This window comes from Mustelus asterias, chromosome 19 (assembly GCF_964213995.1).
Source record: "Mustelus asterias chromosome 19, sMusAst1.hap1.1, whole genome shotgun sequence".
Lineage (NCBI taxonomy): Eukaryota > Metazoa > Chordata > Chondrichthyes > Carcharhiniformes > Triakidae > Mustelus > Mustelus asterias.
The window spans coordinates 81,660,712-81,682,013 of record NC_135819.1 but is presented as its reverse complement, the minus strand read 5'-3'; the positions used below and the strand labels follow the sequence as shown (position 1 = coordinate 81,682,013).

Genomic DNA, 21,302 nt, shown 5'->3' with positions numbered 1-21,302 from the left:
TGTTGGCACAGTGTTTTATGGGATATTCTCGCAGTAGACTGCGGCTGTAGACATCATTAGCGAGGCTCACATTTATTGCTAATAATAATAAATTATTATTATTAATAATTACCCTTGAGGAGCTGGTGGTGCTTAATTGTAAAAAGACAAGTTTATCGAGGCAAAATGCATCCTTCATAAAAATATGACTGCCAATGGTGGAGTGAAGGGCAGACAAGCACAAAAAGGCCAAGTTGGAGGAATAGAGCTTGGGGGTGGGAGCGGGAAGAGATGCTAAGAATAAGGAGGAACAGGGTCATAAAGGAATGAAAACATGAGGATAAAAATGTTAGAGTAACAGGAGTTAGAAGAGGCCAACAATGGCAGAGTGATTGGCAAATGGGACTTCCTCCAAGACAGCATATGAACAGCAGAGTTGAGGGTGGAGGATGGGAGGCTGTCTTGAGGGACAGCATTGGAGTAACCAAGTCTGGAGATATAGAAGACATGGATGTGGTTTTCAGCAGCACATGGGCTGAAGTAAGTGAGGAGTTGGGAGATGTTACAGAGGTGAAGGAAGGCAGTCTTTATGATGGACAAGATATGTGGTTGGAGTCTTTTAAACAAAACATTCATGGTTTTCATTTTTAACAAATTCAGTTACCCCTCAGCTTCTGGACTTGCTGTTCCTTGCAGCAGTGAAGCAGGGCTCAGAAACAATATGTGCTGACATGCTCTCTGAATGTTCATTTAATTCAGAGAAGAAAAACCTGCAAGCTGGAGGCAAAATTGTGAGGGGAGTGATTTGCTGTGATTAACATGGACACTGGGCTATCAAAACAATTACCTTGATTGTAAGAATAGTCAGCTAAGACCAACCGTATAATTTAAATGACAACCAAGTTCCTCAAATTCAATAGAAGAGATGGACTATCTGTAAATCCAGAGGTTTAACACTCTGTACTGGTGAGAATAAGAATTTTATAATTATATAGTTTATATTGGTTTTTCAGGGTATAACTGTTTTTACTGTTAAATTCACACCAACTTTACAAATTTTTTTTCACATTTGACTTTGTTCTTATGATTAGTTGCAAGTTTTACCAATATTACATTTAAGCCAATTAGGTGCATGTACAACAAAGTATTTTGAGTGTAAAATGGGTTGATATTTAAGGTGTGACATTGTGGAGGAACACATTCCAGTTTACATGACAAATTGTTTTATATTGATCGATTAGATGCAATGAAATCCACAATCATCCAAATGTAATGATAAAATTGCTGAAGCTAAATTCTGCTCTCAAGTTTAGGCTTATTTATTAGTGTCACAAGTAGGCTTACATTAACACTGTAATGAAGTTACTATGAAAATCCCCTAGTCGCCACACTTCAGCGCCTGTTTGGGTACACTGAGGGAGAATTTAGCATGGCCAATGCCCCTAACCAGTACGTCTTTCAGACTGTAATAGTCCCTTTATACTGATTAATATAATTCGGTTATGTGAATCAGTATATTTCTGCTGCTGTATAGGCACCAGAAACATCATCACATTTTTTTTGTATGTCATGAGCAACCAGTCAGCAACTGATTTAGCGCACGGAGTTATCTTTTGTCCTCTTGCAATTCTTGTTTATCAACATGACAGGTGAATATCATTGTGCAAAAAGGTTTTCGCCTTGAACACTGTCAGCCTGATTTATGCTGCACAGCTAACCTATCAGCTTCTGTACCACTTCAGGACAACCTCCAGATCTGTTATGGATCATGCTATGATCCTGGACCAGGCGCCCTAGTTTTTGGTGTGACCCAGTTCAGGACTAATTGCCTTTTGTTTAAAGTAGACAAAATTTGAGATTCAAGACAGTTGCTAAGATTCCACAAGATTTTAAACAAATAAAAATAAACTTTACAAAGTCAAAAAAATAAAACTATTCACAGCATCTATCTCGTACTTTAACATTCAGGGTTAACATTCAGAGCGGCACGGTAGCACAGTGGTTAGCACTGCTGCTTCACAGCTCCAGGGACCTGGGTTCGATTCCTGGCTTGGGTCACTGTGTGGAGTTTGCACATTCTCCTCGTGCCTGCGTGGGTTTCCTCCGGGTGCTCCGGTTTCCTCCCACAGTCCAAAGATGTGTGGGTTAGGTTGATTGGCCATGTTAAAATTGCCCCTTAGTGTCCTGAGAAGCGTAGGTTAGAGGGATTAGCGGGTAAATGTGTAGGGATATGGGGGTAGGGCCTGGTGGGATTGTGGTCGGTGCAGACTCGATGGGCCAGATGGCCACTTTCTGCACTGTAGGGTTTCTATGATTCTAATATAAGGTACAAGTGAATTGACAGGAAAACACACAGGTTGCACAATAAATGGAAGATGCAACCAAGACAGATACCACAGATTTTTCAACCAACCAGATTCAATAACACTGTGAGTGAACCAATCTCATTAAAACTTTGTCTCTCTCACAAGGATTCCAGTCTTCGCCATTAAAGATCTTGGCCTCCAAAAGTCACTCTAGCTGGGCGATCTCAACAACGGTCAGTTTTGCAGGGTTTCAGTTTCATCTCCTGAGACTCGGGTACCCTGGATTCCCAAGCCTGCACTCCAGCATCCACTCACAAGCACAACCTAAGACCTTCAGTCTTACTGTGCAGAATGCTACTGCTCCAAAGGCTTACCTTCACCCCAATTGTCCACATCACACTGTCTCCAAACTTCCGCTCCCTCCTTCGATCACCAGGGCTTTTCCTGAGCCCTCTTAGATTGCAAGGGCTTGTCCTGCACACTCTCCACTTAAGGTCTGCCAATTGCAGCCCTATTTGCAATTGGAATCTTTTTTTTTGCTTCTGTCTTTCTACTTGTTAACTGGAACTCCTCTCTGTACCCTGCGTGGGACTCCTTTCCAATCATGGCCCTCTGCTCTTGCTTACATGATTGGGGTTTTCGTGCCATTGTCTTTGATGCAGGTGCACTGGGCCTGTCCTTGGCCCAAAGAACTCTAAAAATGCTGAATTGCGCATGTGCCGCCCACTGCTGCCCCACACATGCACAAAACTCCTAAAGCTGTCAAGACTTGGATGTTGTAGCAGTCATCTCTCCCCGGGTTTCCTTCAGGTGCTCCGGTTTCCTCCCACAGTCCAAAGATGTGCAGGTTTGATGTATTGGCCATGCTAAATTGCCCCTTGTGTCTCAAGTTGTGATAGTAAAGTGGATTAGGAGTTGCAGGGATCAGGCGTGGAGTGGCGGTGTGGGCCTGGGTATGATTCAGAGTCAGTGCAGACTCAATTGGCCAAATGGCTTCCACCTGGACTCCAGGGATTCTATGGTAGAGCCAGCTACTAAGACCAAGGTAACTTGTTTGTCTTTGCGATTTCCCCATTCCTTGTGGGAAAGAAAATCTCCCCCTCCCTGCGGGAAAGATTTGTTGCCTGTCAGCGTCTCACTCATTGTGGGAATATATAATTTGGTCTGAATCAAAGATGGTTATGATGATGTATCCTTCTATCACTAATACACTGTCATTCCTGCTGCTTATATTTAATATTTCTGTATCATTCATGATTTGATTTATTATTGTCACTTGTATTAGTATACAGTGAAAAGTATTGTTTCTTGCGCGCTATACAGACAAAGCATACCGTTCATAGAGAAGGAAAGGAGCGGGTGCAGAATGTAGTGTGACAGTCATAGCTAGGGTGTAGAGAAAGATCAACTTAATGCAAGATAAGTCCATTCAAAAGTCTGACAGCAGCAGGGAAGAAGCTGTTCTTGAATCGGTTGGTATGTGACCTCAGACTTTTGTATCTTTTTCCCAAAGGAAGAAGGTGGAAGTGAGAATGTCCAGGGTGCGTGGAGTCCTTAATTATAATGGCTGCTTTACCGATGCAGCGGGAAGTATAGACAGAGTCAATGTCTATAGGAGGCTGGTTTATGTGATGGATTGGGCTACATTCACGACCTTTTGTAGTTCCTTGCGGTCTTGGGCAGAGCAGGAGCCATACCAAGCTGTGATACAACCAGAAATAATGCTTTCTATGGTGCATCTGTAAAAGTTGGTGAAAGTCGTAGCTGAGATGCCAAATTTCCTTAGTCTTAGAAAGGAGAGGCCTTAGTGGGCTTTCTTAACTATAGTGTCAGCATGGGGGGAGCAGGACAAGTTGCTGGTTATCTGGACATCTAAAAACCCTTTCTACTTCGTCCCTGTTGATGTAGACAGGGGCATGTACTCCTTTACGCTTCCTAAAGTCAATGACAATCTCCTTCGTTTTGTTGACATTGAGGGAGAGATTATTGTTGCCGTACCAGTTCACCAGATTCTCTATCTCATTCCTGTACTCTGTCTCGTCATTGTTTGAGATCCGACCCACTATGGTGGTGTTGTCAGCAAACTTGAAAATCGAATTGGAGGGGAATTTGGCCACACAGTCATGGGTGCATAAGGAATATTGTAGGGGGCTGAGAGCACAGCCTTGTGGAGCACCGGTGTTGAGGATGATCATGGAGAAGGTGTTGTTGCCTATCCTTATTGATTGTGGTCTGTGAGTTAGGAAGTTTAGGATCCAGTTGTAGACAGAGGTGCCAAGTCCCAAACGGAGTTTGGAGATGAGTTTCGTGTTGAATGCTGAGCTGTAGTCAATAGGAGTCTGACAAAGGTGTCCTTGTTATCTAGGTGTTCCAGGGTTGAGTGCAGGGCCAAGGAAATGGCATCTGCTGTGGACTTGTTGCGGCAGTAGGCAAACTGTAGTGGACCCAGATAGTCCGGGAGGCTGGAATTGATTCGTGCCATGACTAACTTTTCGAAGCACTTCATAATGATGGATGTCAGAGCCACCATACGCTAGTTATTAAGGCACGCTGCTTGGTTTTTCTTAGGTACCGGGATGATGGTCATCTTCTTGAAGCAGATAGGGACCTCAGATTGTTGTAAAGAGAGGTTGAAGATGTCTGTGCATTCCTCCAGCTGATCCGCGCAGGATCTGAGTGCATGTCCGGGTACCCCATCTGGGCCAGTTGCTTTCCTTACTGATAATAAGGGTTACCTAAGATTTACTACATTATTTTTCCTGTTACGCTACAAGAAGTACTTTTTGTCTCTATCGAATGTAGATTTAGACTGTGAGGACAATCAAGAACCTCTGCACAAAAGGCTTTGTTTGTCGACTGAAGATGAAGCGAGTCTTGAATCCACGGGTATTGCTGGTCCGTTTGCAGCTGTACAGTCTGTGGTTACACTTCCAAGTAAGATCATTACAAATATTTGCTACAATTCATGAATGTTTGTTCATTTCATCTAGTGTAGTTGTGCCTTTAACTTGCTGTAATAATCAAATAATGACTCTCAATTATTCTGCCTGTTGCAATTAAGGGTCAGTTTGTGCAAACTGCCAGTGCACTGGTGTTCTGTAATCAGCTACGCTTCAAGTCTGCTGCATTCTTTTCGAAACACTATTTTCAAAATTATAGATCATGAAAAACCTGATTGTGACAAAGGTTGAAAATGCTCATGAAGCTTAGCATTTTTATTTTTAAAAAAACTTATTTTGCAAAGCATGTTTCCTATTGGCATGATATAAATATGAAATTTCCAGCTATTTTGTGCAGTGTAATAACAGAATAATTTTGCTAAGGTTTGTTATGTGAGGATTATCTATTCCCAATTCTAACTCCTTTTAGCACCGGATTCAGTATGAAAGCATTGCTGCTTCTGGATGCATCATGGGAATAATATAGGGAATTACAAAACCAATTTGTAGACAATTAGAGTCAGAGTCATAGAGGTTTACAGCATGGAAACAGGCCCTTCGGCCCAACTTGTCCATGCCGCCCTTTTTTAGCCCTCAAGCTAATCCCAATTGCCCGCATTTGGCCCATATCCCTCTATACCCATCGTATCCATGTAACTATCTAAATGCTTTTTAAAAGATAAAATTGTACCCGCCTCTACGACTACCTCTGGCAGCTTGTTCCAGACACTCACCACCCTCTATGAAAAAATTGCCCCTCTGGACACTTTTGTATCTCTCCCCTCTCACCTTAAACCTCTGCCCTCTAGTTTTAGACTCCCCTACCTTTGGGAAAAGATGTTGACTATCTACCTTGTCTATGCCCCTCATTATTTTATTGACCTCTATAAGGTCACCCCTCAGCCTCCTACGCTCCAGAAGAAAAAGTCCCAGTCTATTCAGCCTCTCCCTATAACTCAATCCATCAAGTCCCGGTAGCATCCTAGTAAATCTTTTCTGCACTGTTTCTAGTTTAATAATATCCTTTCTATAATAGGGTGACCAGAATTGCACACAGTATTCCAAGTGTGGTCTTATACAACTTCAACAAGACGTCCCAACTCCTGTATTCAATGTTCTGACGAATGAAACCAAGCATGCCGAATGCCTTCTTCACAACTCTGTCCACCTGTGACTCCACTTTCAAGGAGCTATGAACGTGTACTCCTGGATCTCTTTGTTCTGTAACTCTCCCCAACGCCCTACCATTAACTGAGTAAGTCCTGCCCTGGTTCAATCTACCAAAATGCATCACCTCGCATTTGTCTAAATTAAACTCCATCTGCCATTCGTTAGCCCACTGGCCCAATTGATCAAGATCCCGTTGCAATTGGAGATAACTTTCTTCGCTGTCCACTATGCCACCAATCTTTGGTGTCATCTGCAAACTTACGAACCATGCCCCCTATATTCTCATCCAAATCATTAATATAAATGACAAATAACAGTGGGCCCAGCACTGATGCTTGAGGCACACCGCTGGTCAGAGGCCTCCAGTTTGAAAAACAACTCTCTACAACCACCCTCTGGCCACCCAACGCCAGCATCTCCACCTTCTGTCAAGAAGCCAATTTTAGATACCTCACCCTGGATCCCGTGAGATTTAACCTTATGCAACAACCTACCATGTGGTACCTTGTCAAAGGCCTTGCTAAAGTCCATGTAGACAACATCAACTGCACTGCCCTCATCTACCTTCTTGGTTACCCCTTCAAAAAACTCAATTAAATTTGTGAGACATTTTCCACTCAAAGCCATGCTGACTGTCCCTAATCAGTCCTTGCATCTCTAAATGCCGGTAGATCCTGTCTCTCAAAATACCTTCCAACAATTTACCCACCACAGATGTGAGGCCTACTGGCCTGTAGTTCCCAGGCTTTTCCCTGTAGCCCTTTTTAAACAAAGGCACAACATTCGCCACTCTCCAATCTTCAGGCACCTCACCCGTGACTATCGATGATTCAAATATCTCGGCTAGGGGACCCGCAATTTCCTCCTTAGCCTCCCACAGCGTCCTGGGATATACCTCATCAGGTCCTGCAGATTTATCTACCTTGATGCGCTTTAAGACTTCCAGCACCACCTCCTCTGTAATATATATACTCCTCAACTCATCACTATTTATTTTCCAAAGTTCCCTAACACCCATGCTTTTCTCAACAGTAAATACTGATGAGAAATATTCATTTAGGATCTCGCCCATCTCTCGTGGATCCGCACATAGATGACCTTGTTGATCCTTAAGAGGCCCTACTCTCTCCCTTGTTACTCTTTTGCCCTTTATTTATTTGTAGAAGCTCTTTGGATTCTCCTTTGCCTTATCTGCCAAAACAATTTCGCCCTCCTGATTTCTCACTTAACTCTCCTCCTACACCCCTTCAAGAGATTCACTTGATCCCAGCTGCCTATGCACGTCATGTGCCTCTTTCTTCTTCTTGACCAGGGCCTCAATATCCCGAGTCATCCAGGGTTCCCGACTTCTGCCAGCCTTGCCCTTCACTCTAAGAGGAATGTGTTTACCCTGAACCCTGGTTAACACACTTTTGAAAGCATGCCACTTACCAGACATCCCTTTGCCTTCCCACAGACTCCCCCAATTAACTTTTGAAAGTTCCTGCCTGATACCATCAAAATTGGCCTTGCCCCAATTTAGAATTTTAACTTTTGGGACAGAGCTATCATTCTCCATAGCTATCTTAAAACTAATAGAATTATGGTCACTGGTCCCAAAGTGATCCCTCACTAACACTTCCATCACCTGCCCTTCCTTATTTACCAAGAGGAGGTCAAGTTTTGCCCCCTCTCTAGTTGGGCCATCCACATACTGAATGAGAAATTCCTCCAGAATACACTCAACAAATTTCTCTCCATCCAACCATCTAATACTATGGCTGTCCCAGTCAATGTTGGGAAAATTAAAATCTCCGACTATTACCACCCGGTGGCACGGTAGCACAGTGGTTAGCACTGCTGCTTCACAGCTCCAGGGACCTGGGTTCAATTCCCGGCTCGGGTCACTGTCTGTGTGGAGTTTGCACATTCTCCTCGTGCCTGTGTGGGTTTCCTCCGGGTGCTCCGGTTTCCTCCCACAGTCCAAAGATGTGCGGGTTAGGTTGATTGGCCATGATTTTAAAAAAGATTTGCCCCTTAGTTTCCTGAGATGCGTAGGTTAGAGGGATTAGTGGATAAAATATGTAGGGATATGGGGGTAGGGCCTGGGTGGGATTGTGGTCGGTGCAGACTTTCTGCACTGTAGGGTTCTATGATTCTATGATTTTTCTTGGAGCTTTCTGTAATCTCCTTACATATTTGCTCCTCAATTTCCCTATTTGATCCTCAATCTCCCAATTATTGGAAGTGACAGGGTAAATTGTAAAGGGGCAGCGTAGATCTTACAAATCTGAAGGGGGCAGTTGAGTGAAGAAAAAACAATCATTAAAAGTAACATAAAAGCAAATTACTGCGGATGCTGGAATCTGAAACCAAAAGAGACAATACTGAAAAATCTCAGCAGGTCTGACGACATCTGTAAGGAGAGAACATAAGAACTCAGGGCAAGAGTAGGCCATCTGGCCTCTCGAGCCTGCTTCGCCATTCAATAAGATCATGGCTGATCTTTTCGTGGACTCAGCTCCACTGACCCGCCCGCTCACCATAACCCTTAATTCCTTTACTGTTCAAAAATCTACCTATTCTTGCCTTAAAAACATTCAATGAGATAGTCTCAACTGCTTCACTGGGCAGGGAATTCCACAGATTCACAACCCTTTGTGTGAAGAAGTTCCTCCTCAACTCAGTCCTAAGTCTGCTCCCCCTTATTTTGAGGCCATGCCCCCTAGTTCTAGTTTCACCCGCCAGTGGAAACAACCTCCCTGCTTCTAGCTTATCTAATACCTTCATAATCTTATATGTTTCTATAAGATCTCCCCTCATTCTTCTGAATTCCAATGAGTATAACCCCAGTCTACTCAGTGTCTCCTCATAAGCCAACCCTCTCAACTCCGGAATCAACCTAGTGAATCTCCTCTGCACCCCCTCCAGTGCCAGTATATCCTTTCTCAAGTAAGGAGACCAAAACTGTACGCAGTACTCCAGGAGTGACCTCACCAGCACCTTATACAGTTGCAACATAACCTCGCTGTTTTTAAACTCCATCCCTCTAGCAATGAAGGACAAAATTCCATTTGCCTTCTCAAATACCTCTGCACCTGCAAACCAACTCCTTGTGATTCTTGCACAAGGACACCCAGGTCCCTTTGCACAGCAGCATGCTGCAATTTTTTATCATTTAAATAATAGTCCATTTTGCTGTTATTCCTACCAAAATGGATGACCTCACATTTACCAACATTGTACTCCATCTGCCAGACCCTCGCCCATTCACTTAGACTATCTATTTGCCTTTGCAGACTTCCGGCGTCCTCTGCACACTTTGCTCTGCCACTCACCTTAATGTCACCTGCGAATTTTGACACACTACACTTGGTCCCCAACTCCAAATCATCTATGTAAATCGTAAACAATTGCGGTCCCAACGCTGATTCCTGAAACACACCCCTAGTCACTGATCGCCAACCAGAAAAACACCCATTTACCCCCACTCTTTGCTGACGTTTCGAGTCCAGATGACCCTTTGTCAAAGCTAAAGGGCATAGAAAGTGGGAGATATTTATACTGCAGGGGGAGGGAATGAAAGATGAGTCATAGCCACAGAAACCAGGGGAAAGGCTGCTAATAGCTGTCCACAGAGAAAATAAAGGATGTGAATGGCCAAACGGCTCAACGCAAACTGGAGGAACAGCATCTCATCTTCCAGCTAGGCACTTTACAGCCTTCCGGTCTCAACATCGAATTCAACAACTTCAGATGATTTGCTCGACCCCACATCGTCCCCCTTTGTTTTCATTCTATTCATTTAATTAAAACTGACATGGTAAGTTTTAAAGGAGCATTGCAAAGGTGTGGTAGGTTAGGTGGAATGGCCGTGGTAAGTGCACGGGGCTAGGGCAAAGGGGAGGGCCTGGATAAGATGCATTTTCAGAGAGTTGGTGCAGACTCGATGGGCCAAATGGCCTTCTGCTGCATTGTAGGGATTCGATAGTACTTTACTCCGAAGTTGAACGCCGATGCTGGAATTTTACCGGCATGCCTGCCCAAAGCTCGTGAGATCGCATCCGAGGTCAACGAAGAATGCTGTTCTGCGAACCCCACCCTCCCCAATAAAATCAGGGCCCTAGACTTTATATTTCTCCTTCCATACCCCTTCTCTCTCCCTCACAAATCTTGCTCCTGTTTAAAGGATTACTCCAAAATAGCGCAGTCTTTGCCTTTGCCAGTAATGACCCTGCAAGGAAAACTCCGCAGTACCCACTATCATAATCAATGCTGTTCAAGCAGCAGGAATAAACCATAGCAATTTGATTTTTAATTTTCAGAATTTACTTGTTTTTCAATTCCTCTGCTATTATTTTCTGGACCTTTATGGATATTTTGTGGTAACAGTTTCAGACAACGATCAAAGTTTTGAGGTGACCATGACCGGAGGGGCAGTGTCTGAGCTGACTCATGCAACTGAAATTGAAGATAGTGAAACTATTACTCGGATACAGGTAAGTGTTCATTCTAAATAATGCCTCCTGTTCCAAACTCATTAAAAAAAGCCCAGGAATTTAAATATTAACCTATCTTCAGTAAATCTCCGTTCCCTTACCATTGTCACCTACTTATTCTCCTATTTCAAAGCTATAAAGGATTAATCTATATATTAAAGTGTGGGCGATGGGGCAAATAATTTTTACCAGAGACTTTGTCGATCTAAGCTTAAATTCTATGATCAGACATAAGGTGATCTTCAAAAAGTCACTGTTTTGTGATGTCATTGCTACAGTTTTAGCTTATTAAGGTTGAAGACAAATTTTAAGTTTATTTATTAGTGTCACAAGTAGGCTTACATTAACACTGCAATGAAATTACTTTGAAAATCCCCTAGTCGCCACTTTCCGGCACCTGTTCGGGCACACAGATGGAAAATTTACCATGACCAATACACCTAACCAGCATGTCTTTGGGCAACACGGTGGCACAGTGGTTAGCACTGCTGCCTCACAGCGCCAGGGACCCGGGTTCGATTCCTGGCTTGGGTCACTGTCTATGTGGAGTCTGCACATTCTCCCCGTGTCTGCGTGGGTTTCCTCCAGGTGCTCCAGTTTCCTCCCACAGTCTGAAAGACATGCTGGTTAGGTGCATTGACCCGAACAGGCGCCGGCGTGTGGTGACTAGGGGAATTTCACAGTAACTTCTTTGCAGTGTTAATGTAAGCCTTACTTGTGACCTGGAGGAAACTCATGCAGACACGGGGAGAATGTGCAGACTTCACACACACAGTGACCCAACCCGGGAATTGAGCCCGGGTCCAGGCAGCTAAGCAAAGGATGAGCTGTTCAATTCTGCCTCCCTGCTGAATATACCATGGTCTTGTGGAAAGAGATTTAACTGTAAAGAGGACATTTCTTCTTCGACAAAAAAATCAGCCCTCTCCCCTTTTATTTGTTACCTTATACTCAGAGCACTTTTACTTCTGAAGCTTCCCAAACTTCCCCAAACCAAAGACTTGAACTTGTAGCCTAGATTGACACTCCTCTGGTACTGTCGTTTGGCTAACTGGAGGCTCGGTTTGCCCTTTCAGTTGGAACTTGAATATCACACAGCTGTTTTCGATTAGGAGCAGTGGAGTTATCCTGATACCCTGACAAACATAATCCCTCAAGCAACACAAATTAAAGCAGTGAGTCATTTATCTCATTGTCTCCAGGGCTTTATTATGCACTTATTGGCTGCCACATTTCCCTACTTTATAACTGGTTTTTTTCATGTCTTGAGGTCACGCATGGCACTGTATAAATTCACTTTCTTTCCTTATTTCTTGTTTGTATGGTGTAGATTTTGCACAATGAAGATCAAATGGAGGGCATTTCTCCCCAAAACAGTGAAGATTTGGATCCTGTTAGCCAGGCATGGTTTACAACGAAAGAAGATAAAGACACACTCCAGAACAAAGGTAGGAATATTGTGTAGCTCCCAGAATAGATTATATGCTTTCTGGTGGTAAGCTTAACAAGTATTATCAACTAAAGTGACTTTTAAGGGGTGTCTGGACAAATACATGAATAGGATGGGAATAGAGGGATATGGTCCCCGGAAGGGTAGGGGTTTTAGTTCAGACGGGCAGCATGGTCGGTGCAGGCTTAGAGGGCCGAAGGGACTGTTCCTGTGCTGTAATTTCTTTGTTCTTTGTAAACTAAACTAATCCAATCATGAAAAATGGTAAGCAAATCATGAGTTCTGTTCAAAGTGTTTTTTTGTCATATTAATACTGAGACAAATGATTGTTTGATAGGCTGTTATAATCATGGGCTTGTCAGTGAAATACAGGACATTTTATTGACCCGTCTACCATTACCTATCTTTGTGTTTTATCGGAATGAGAAATGTGCATTTATCGGGGGGTTTTTTCGATTTGGCAAAAAATCCAAACTGATTACGACACCAAAATGTGTAAAATTAAACTGTGAAACTCCCACAACGCAGCATTGTGATAATGGTCGGATCATCATCTTTTTGTAATGTTGATTGAGGAATTAATACTTGCCGGGACACCAGGGGTAATACCCCTGCACTACTTCAAAATAGTGCCATGGGATCATTTACATCCTTACATGCAGTCAAACGGAACCGTAGTTTATGTTTCATCCGAAAGACGGCACCTCCAACAGTGGGGCACACCCTCAGTACCGTGTAGTGTCAGCATCGATTTTTCTACACAAGCTCGTCAATGGAACTTGAATCCAGTTAACAGAGTTATTTAAAATTAAATATAGAAGTGAGGCTGGAATCAGAGAATGACATTGTAATGTGGTCATCTGTTTACTTTTGTTACAATATTTTGGGTATCTTGTAGAATCCCTATAATGCAGACAGAGGCCATTTGGCCCATCGGGTCTGCACCAACTCTTCAAAAGAATGTTCTACTCGGGCCCTCCCTGGGCCCTATCCTTCATACCCGCATAATTACCCTGGCTAATCCACCTAACCTGCACATCTTTGGAGTTGGGAGAAAACTGGAGCACCTGGAGGAAACCCAAACAGACACGGGGAGAATGTAGAAACTCCACCCACACAGTCACCTGAAGCCAGATTCGAACCTGGGTCTCTGGCGCTGTGAGGTAGCAGTGCTAACCAATGTACCACCATGCCGCCCCATGTATACTTGTAAATACCACATATACGCCAGAATTCTACCGCCCTGCTCACCCTGGAATCAGAGTGGACAAGGGGCAGATAACAGAAATGAACGTTGACCTCAGGCAGGAATACATAATATACAAATGCAGCATACATTCAACCCAAGCTTGTGTAAGATGAGGAAAATGTATGCTGCATTCTGTTGTGCATGGTTACAGTGATTTATCTTGTAATGATGGTTTATTGCATTATTTAGTTCCTTTGCGTATTTATTTAAATGTAACTTATTCTCCAGCCCACTTTTCAGGTCTGTCTGTGTCTTGCACCATTGTGTAAATAGGAGGCAGCCAGTGACCTGCTTAGAGCCACCAGCCAGTGTTACTCTTGAGCAACTTGCTGGGAAATACCCAAAAAGAGCCTTCTGTATTGTCTTTTACTTTTTGTTTGCCCTGCTCCTTGGCAGCTAGTCCCTCTTTTGTGTTTCTCCTGATTGCATTGCCAAGTCTGGAAATTTGATGTGGAAATTGTTAACATGAAGCTGTGACCTGTTACTCACTTTAGGGCTATTTAAATATTTTGAAATTTTGCACTTGTTTTTAACAGGTCACAAGTGGAAACAAGGAATGTGGTCAAAGGAGGAAATAGACATTTTAATGAGTAACATTGAAACCTACCTACAGGTGAGGAACAATGAAAAACAATTATAGTATTATTCCCGGCCATTGTTTATATCATTCATTCTTTCTCTTGACTGTTCTCGGCTGTTCTTTTCTATTGCCCGCCTATTCTTGTCGCCCTTATGTCACCTTTCACTTCTCCCCTTTTACTTTGCTCAGCCTATCTGTTATTAAAACACTCATGTGTACCTTTGTCATCTCCTCCTCTGTTCCCCTGGATGTTCTTTGATGCTCCAATCTCTATAAACTTCAGCTTATTCAAAAGACTGATGCCTGCATCCTTTTCCCCACCAAGTCCCAGTTGCCAATCACCCTTGCGTTACATTAATTCCCAGTCCTTGGGTTTATTTTCCTTACTGGCCTCATCCCTTCTGTACTTTCTAATCTGTTCCAGCACTGCTGGATCCCCGGGTCTGCTCCTTTTGACTTTAGACTCCTGCACGTACACCCCCACACCTTTGCATCACCCATCCTGGCACAGTGGTTAGCACTGCTGCCTCACATCATCAGGGACTTGGGTTCAATTCTGGCCTTGGGTGACTGTGTGGAGTTTGCACGTTCTCCCCGTGTCTGTGATTTCCTCCGGGTGCTCTGGTTTTCTCCCACAGCCCAAAGATGTGCAGGTTAGGCAGATTGGCCATGCTAAATTGCCTCTTAGTGTCTCAAGATGTTTGGGTTAAGGGGATTAGTGGGGTAAATATGTTACAGGGATAGTGCCCGAGTAAAATACACCTTCAGAGTCGGTGTAGATTCAATGGGCCAAATGGCCTCCTACTGCACCATAAGGATTCTATGGTCTTACCATTGCCGCAGTCTTCAACCATCGAGGCCTACATTTCTGAATCCTTCCCTTGTATCTCGGTAACTTTTCTTGTTCACTCCAAAGGCCCTCCATATGTTAAACGTACTATATAAATGCGATTTGTTATGTAAAGGAAGAATGTCAAAGTATTTACAACCCAAAGTATTATGGCAATTGGAGCTTCTGAATAATGCAGCATGTTAACACCCAAAGTGATTGTTTGCCCCTGTTTTCCTGTTCTTTCTGTAGATACATGGGCTAAGTGATGCCACAGAAGTCATATTTGAAATGTCAAAAGATGAAAGAAAAGATTTCTACCGGACAATAGCGAGGGGGCTTAACAGGCCATTGTTCGCAGTTTATAGACGCGTGCTTCGGATGTATGACAACAGAAACCACGTTGGAAAGTACAAACAATTTGGATTTTATGCTATAATGTAATTTTTTACAAATTAAATCATTTTATTTGGTTTTATTAACCATTCTGAACTGTTCTTGTTATCAGGTATACTCCACAGGAAATTGAGAAACTTAAAGAGTAAGTGTTGTGTTCTGCTATGTTATTGTACATTTTTAAACTTTCATCCCCATTTATCCTTTCTATTCACAACTTCTCCCCTCGGACTAAAATCTCTTGTCACTAACTAACGTTCTGGTCTCTGCTGCTGTTATAATTTTGTCATCTGACATGATAGAATGTAATCTTGCTCATTTTTCTTCCTAACTACATGTGGTCAACCTACTGAGTAACTTGCCTCTGTTGTTGTGTTTGATGGGACAAGTTGAGGTTCAGACGACAGTCGAGTCTAGCATTCAAGCCAATATTTTTCAAACGATTAACTTGGACATCGACAAGTTGTTTGAACAAACTGCCTAAGTTTCCTGATTAAGCTGGGAAATAACTATTTCTGTCAAAATGGTGCCTCAGTCGCACAGTAATTAACATTTATCTTTCCTTGTTATTGGCTAATTAGGTAACCAAGAAAGTCTTGTGTTCATTTGGCATCATTCACAGTCTCAGGATGTCCCAAAATGCTTTACAGCCAATGAAGTACTTGTGAAGTGTGTAGTCATTGTTGTGTAGGAAACACCACAGCCAATTTGCATATAGGAAACATTCACAAACAATAACGTCATAATGAGGAGATAATCAATTTTTAATGATGTTTGTTTTGGAAGAAATATTGACCAGGGCACGGAGAGAATTCCCCTGCTCTTCGCAAGGAGACATGGGGCCTTTTTGCATCCATCCGAGACGACAGATCCAGCCTCCGTTTAACATCTCATCCAAATGATGTTACCTCTGATGGTGCAGCACTTCCTTATTACTGCATTGAAGTGTCAGCCTAGACTTTTGTGCTCAAAGCTCTGGCGTGGGTCCTAAGCACACAGCGCACACTCACCTCTGAGTCAGGAGGTTACCAACTGAGCCATGGCTGCCACTTCTCATGAGACCATATGGAAATGATGCATGATAAAATTTGGACTAGACTGCAATGTAATCAAATCACCATAAAACCACCAGTGCAGCTTAATGAAATAGACACACTGCTTATTCTCCAGATTTAATTTTATGGAGCTGCTTTCTTTCATTTAAAATTTCCCTTTATTTGGTTCCCCAAGCATTAGTTCATGGTTAGGAGGAATGGCAAGTGTCCTCTCTCAGGCTTTTGTCAATTTTGTTCCTAAACTAGCTACACGTGCTAAATGTGAACTGAACAGCCAAGTTGTAGAAACTGGGTATTTCAGCTTGAGCTAAACTTCTGGATACTATGGCCGGAATTCTCCAATGTTGTACGCCCTGCCAGCAAGGACGGGGAATTTGGCGCTCCACCAAATCTCCATTCACTGCAGTGGGACTGGAGAATTCCAGCCGTGGGCGAGGTCGGAATTCCGACTTGTATCTTGCCAAATACATTATAGGTATGCTGGGCAAAAGAAAACAGCTGACAGTTTCAATGTTGACAGTGAAACAATCTGACCTCTGTTTTCTCTGAGGGTAATTTAGAGACGGTGTTAAGAATCAAATTGATTGATTACTTTAGATGAGATGAAAATAAATCTTTAACAAACAGTAAAAAAAATTGACATTCATTATATTTCTGGCTATGTAATTAAATATGGGATTATTTTTCATTTGTAACTCTATACTTCAGTGTTTTAGACAATTTTATAATGTTTAATGGCTCATGGGCGGCATGGTGGCATTGCTGCCTCACAGCGCCAGGGATCCAGGTTCGATTCCCGGCTTGGGTCACTGTCTGTGCGGAGTTTGCACATTCTCCCCGTGTCTGCGTGGGTTTCCTCTGGGTGCTCTAGTTTCCTCCCATAGTCCAAAAGGCGTGCTGGTTAGGTGCATTGGCCATGATAAATTTTCTGTCAGTGTACCCGAACAGGTGCCGGAATGTGGCGACTAGGGGATTTTCACAGTAATTTAATTGCACTGTTAATATATAAGCCTACTTGTGACACTAATAAACTTAAACTTATAAGCAAAATGGTACTGGTTTCACACATTGAGCTGTAATTTAATCATTAATTGCAATTCAATTTGTTAAATTTATCACTCAGATTCTTCACTGCCTCATCAAAAAAGGAAGTAAAAGTTCTTGGTTTCAAATATTAAAAAGTAGTTCACATGTTGTGACTCAAAAAGCTGCTCTGGAAATGTAAATGGTGGATTTATATATTGCTTGATGTTAACTGCAAAGCAAAGATATGTGGCACAGTGGTTAGCACTGCTGCCTCACAGCGCCAGGAACTCTGGTTCGATTCCTGGCTTGGGTCACTGTCTGTGTGGAGTTTGCATGTTCTCCCTGTATCTACGTGGGTTTCCTCTGGATGCTCCGGTTTCCTCCCACAGTCTGAAAGACGTGCTGGTTAGGTGCATTGACCCAAACAGGCGCCGAAGTGTGGTGACTAGGGGAATTTCACAGTAACTTCATTGCAGTGTTAATGTAAGCCTTACTTGTGACTAATAAATAAACTTTAACTTTATTTAATTTCTATTTTGCCTAATATATAGGTTACGATCTAAGCATGGTAATGACTGGGCAACAATAGGGGCAGCTCTGGGAAGGAGTGCTTCCTCAGTGAAAGATCGATGCAGACTGATGAAAGACACTTGCAATACTGGTAAATCAGCAGCGAAATACATTTTATATTATTTTAGATTGTATTTTACAAAGGTAATGTGGCTCTGTTGTGCTAGTGCCCAAATTAATGCCCTGTGTTATGAGACAAAAAACATACATGAGGATTCCTTGCATCCACCTGTTTGGTTTCTTCAGCTCTTTAAATGGAGCTGGTTATTCTGGCGAATTGGATAAACTGGAGCTACAGTGCACCATTTCCTCTTGCAAAAGATTTTTGGAGGAAATGTTTGCATCTTATAATGTGGAATTAAATTTTTCAACAGTTTGCCTTTAAATGAAGACTTTGGTTGGGATTTTCTAACCCCTGCCACAGGGAATATGATGGCACTAAAGGATTCACCAGGATGTTGCCTGGGATGGAGCATTTGAGCTATAAGGAGAGACTAGATAGGCTTAGATTGTTTTCTTTAGAGCAGAGAAGGCGAAGGGGGGACATGATTGAGGTGTATAAGATTATGAAAGTAAAGTCCATTTACTTTCAGCAGGACTGGAGAATCCTGGCGGTGGCGGGGCGAGTTAATCCCAACCAAAGGCCTTTTCACTGCAGTGTTTCCTGCATTGCCTGTTCCATTAAGCTGGGTGATTGCACCAAATAAGTAATATATTAAGCTGACACTATAGGGCACTTTATTCTTGAATGCTTCATCTGACTTTAATTGGAGCTTTGCAAATAATCACATTAGCATTTGACCTGAATGTTCTTTCCACATCAGTTTTAAAATGAGCAGGATATCCATTACAAATTTGTTATCACATTTTTTTAAGTCATACATAATTGTGGTTTTACGACAAATTTAATTAAATGGTACATTTAGAATAAGAAAAGTTTTTTAAAAGAATGAAAATGATCAAGAACAGCAAACAAGCATCATCAGAGGAACATATGGGATAATTATTCGCAGATCTCTGAAATCAGCAAAACATGTGAATAGGATCGTTAAGAAGGTATATGGATGCTTGCTTTCATCAGTCGTGGTATAGAGTATAAGAGCAAGGAGGTAATGTTGGAGTTGTACAGAACCTTGGTTAGGTCACAGGTGGAGTAGTGTGTGCAGTTCTGGTCACCTCACTATAGGTGTGGTAGCACTAGAGGGGGTACAGAGGAGGTTCACCAGGATGTTGCCGAGGATGGAGCATTTGAGCTATAAGGAGAGACTAGATAGGCTTGGATTGTTTTCTTTCGTAAGAAGTCTCACAACACCAGGTTAAAGTCCAACAGGTTTATTTGGTAGGAAAAGCCACTAGCTTTCGGAGCGCTGCCCCTTCATCAGGTAAGTGGGAGTTCTGTTCACAAACAGGGCATATAAAGACACAAACTCAATTTACATGAATAATGGTTGGAATGCGAATCTTTACAGGTAATCAAGTCTCAAAGGTACAGACAATGTGAGTGGAGAGAGCGTTAAGCACAGGTTAAAGAGATGTGTTTTGTCTCCAGACAGGACAGTTAGCGAGATTTTGCAAGCCCAAGCAAGTCATGGGGATTACAGATAGTGTGACATGAACCCAAGATCCCGGTTGAGGCCGTCCTCATGTGTGCGGAACCTGGCTATCAGTCTCTGCTCAGCGACTCTGCTTTGTCGTGTGTCATGAAGGCCGCCTTAGAGAACACTTACCTGAAGATCAGAGGCCGAATGTCCGTGACCGCTGAAGTGTTCCCCGACAGGAAGAGAACACTCTTGCCTGGTGATTGTCGAGCAGTGTTCATTCATCCGCTGTCGTAGCGTCTGCATGGTCCCCCAATGTACCATGGTACATTGTATCCACAGACCATGCAATGCTCCATTGACCTCGGGCGGGAGTTTCCAGCCTCGGGGTGAGCACAGCTGGAAAGTTCCACCCTATGACTCTATCAGACACAAATTAACGAGAATGAATGGAAGCCAAGAAATTGCCTTCAGTTTAACAGCATTTTCTGGGCTTTTATTCTTAACAGATTTCCCCTAATCTATATCTGATAATGCTTGCCGTTACCATTCTTGATCATTGTCAGTCTTTTACAAAAAAAAGTGCATCTTGCTCAAAGTTTTTACAGCCTATTCTTAATGCAATGTTGTGAATTTAGATTAACAAATAATTTGGCAATCTTAGCACCAAATTCCTATTTTGATGTGTTATTTACATTGCTTAATTTAAGTATCAAAATAATTAATTTAAAATTTAGACTAAACCATAATATAAAGTCCAACAGGTTTATTTGGTAGGAAAAGCCACTAGCTTTCGGAGCGCTGCCCCTTCATCAGGTAAGTGGGAGTTCTGTTCACAAACAGGGCATATAAAGACACAAACTCAATTTACATGAATAATGGTTGGAATGCGAATCTTTACAGGTAATCAAGTCTCCCCATCTATCACCTCCCCTTAACCATGCTTTGGCCTCTGTGATTTGGCTGAGATTAAATATTGCGATAGTGAAGAATTACCTCAATCCACAATTTAGCCCAATATATTGGAACACCAGATTCCTTTCTGAGAACATTTTGTCTCAGTAATATTTTTTGTTGGAATGTTTTGTCTTAAATATTATTCTGACAAGACTAGGATCATTTTAAAGTAACAATAACAGAAAATGCTGGAAAATCTCAGCAGGTCTGACAACATCTGTGGAGAGAGAATAGAGCCAACGTTTTTTGAGTCTGGATGACCCTTCAGAATCAATGTTGGTTCTATTCTCTCTCGAAAGATGCATGCCAAACCTATCGAGGTCTTCCAGAATTTTCTGATTTTGTTTCAGATTCGAGCATCTGCATTATTTTGATTTTATTATTTTAAGTAAGTCCCGTTCTGTAGTTTGCAAGGCACTGTGAATGTTTTCCTCATTTTCTCTTTTCACTACTGTCCTACCATGTGAAAAGGCTTCAACGATTAATGTTCAGTGAACCCTGGTTGCTCAAATTGCACAAACATTTTGTAACTTCTCCTTCACCAGGTAAATGGACGGTAGAAGAAGAAAAGCGACTAGCAGAGGTGGTCCATGAATTAACTGCCACAGATCCAGGTGACATTGTCACCCAGGGTGTCTCTTGGGCTGCGGTGGCTGAACGGGTGGGCACCCGTTCAGAGAAGCAATGCCGTTCCAAGTGGCTCAATTACCTCAACTGGAAGCAGAGTGGAGGGACAGAATGGAGCAAAGATGATGAAATAAACCTAATTTTAAGGTATAC

General features: G+C 42.5%; 1 protein-coding gene across 4 annotated transcripts in view; it reads left to right on the top strand.

Annotated features, from left to right (window-relative positions):
• dmtf1 (cyclin D binding myb-like transcription factor 1) overlaps positions 1-21,302 on the top strand; it is a 73,827-nt gene that overhangs the window by 24,027 nt on the left and 28,498 nt on the right. For 3 of the 4 annotated variants that reach the window (XR_013500205.1, XM_078235991.1, XM_078235989.1), the window contains exons 3-10: positions 5,088-5,219; positions 10,766-10,872; positions 12,203-12,320; positions 14,108-14,184; positions 15,233-15,390; positions 15,489-15,521; positions 18,009-18,118; positions 21,068-21,296. Coding sequence is in view for 3 of the 4 variants with exons in the window: in XM_078235991.1 (XP_078092117.1) it covers positions 5,088-5,219; positions 10,766-10,872; positions 12,203-12,320; positions 14,108-14,184; positions 15,233-15,390; positions 15,489-15,521; positions 18,009-18,118; positions 21,068-21,296 (964 nt within the window). In the remaining variant the exon portion in view is untranslated. The remainder of the gene's footprint in view (positions 1-5,087; positions 5,220-10,765; positions 10,873-12,202; positions 12,321-14,107; positions 14,185-15,232; positions 15,391-15,488; positions 15,522-18,008; positions 18,119-21,067; positions 21,297-21,302) is intronic. The other variant, XM_078235990.1, reaches the window with a different exon arrangement.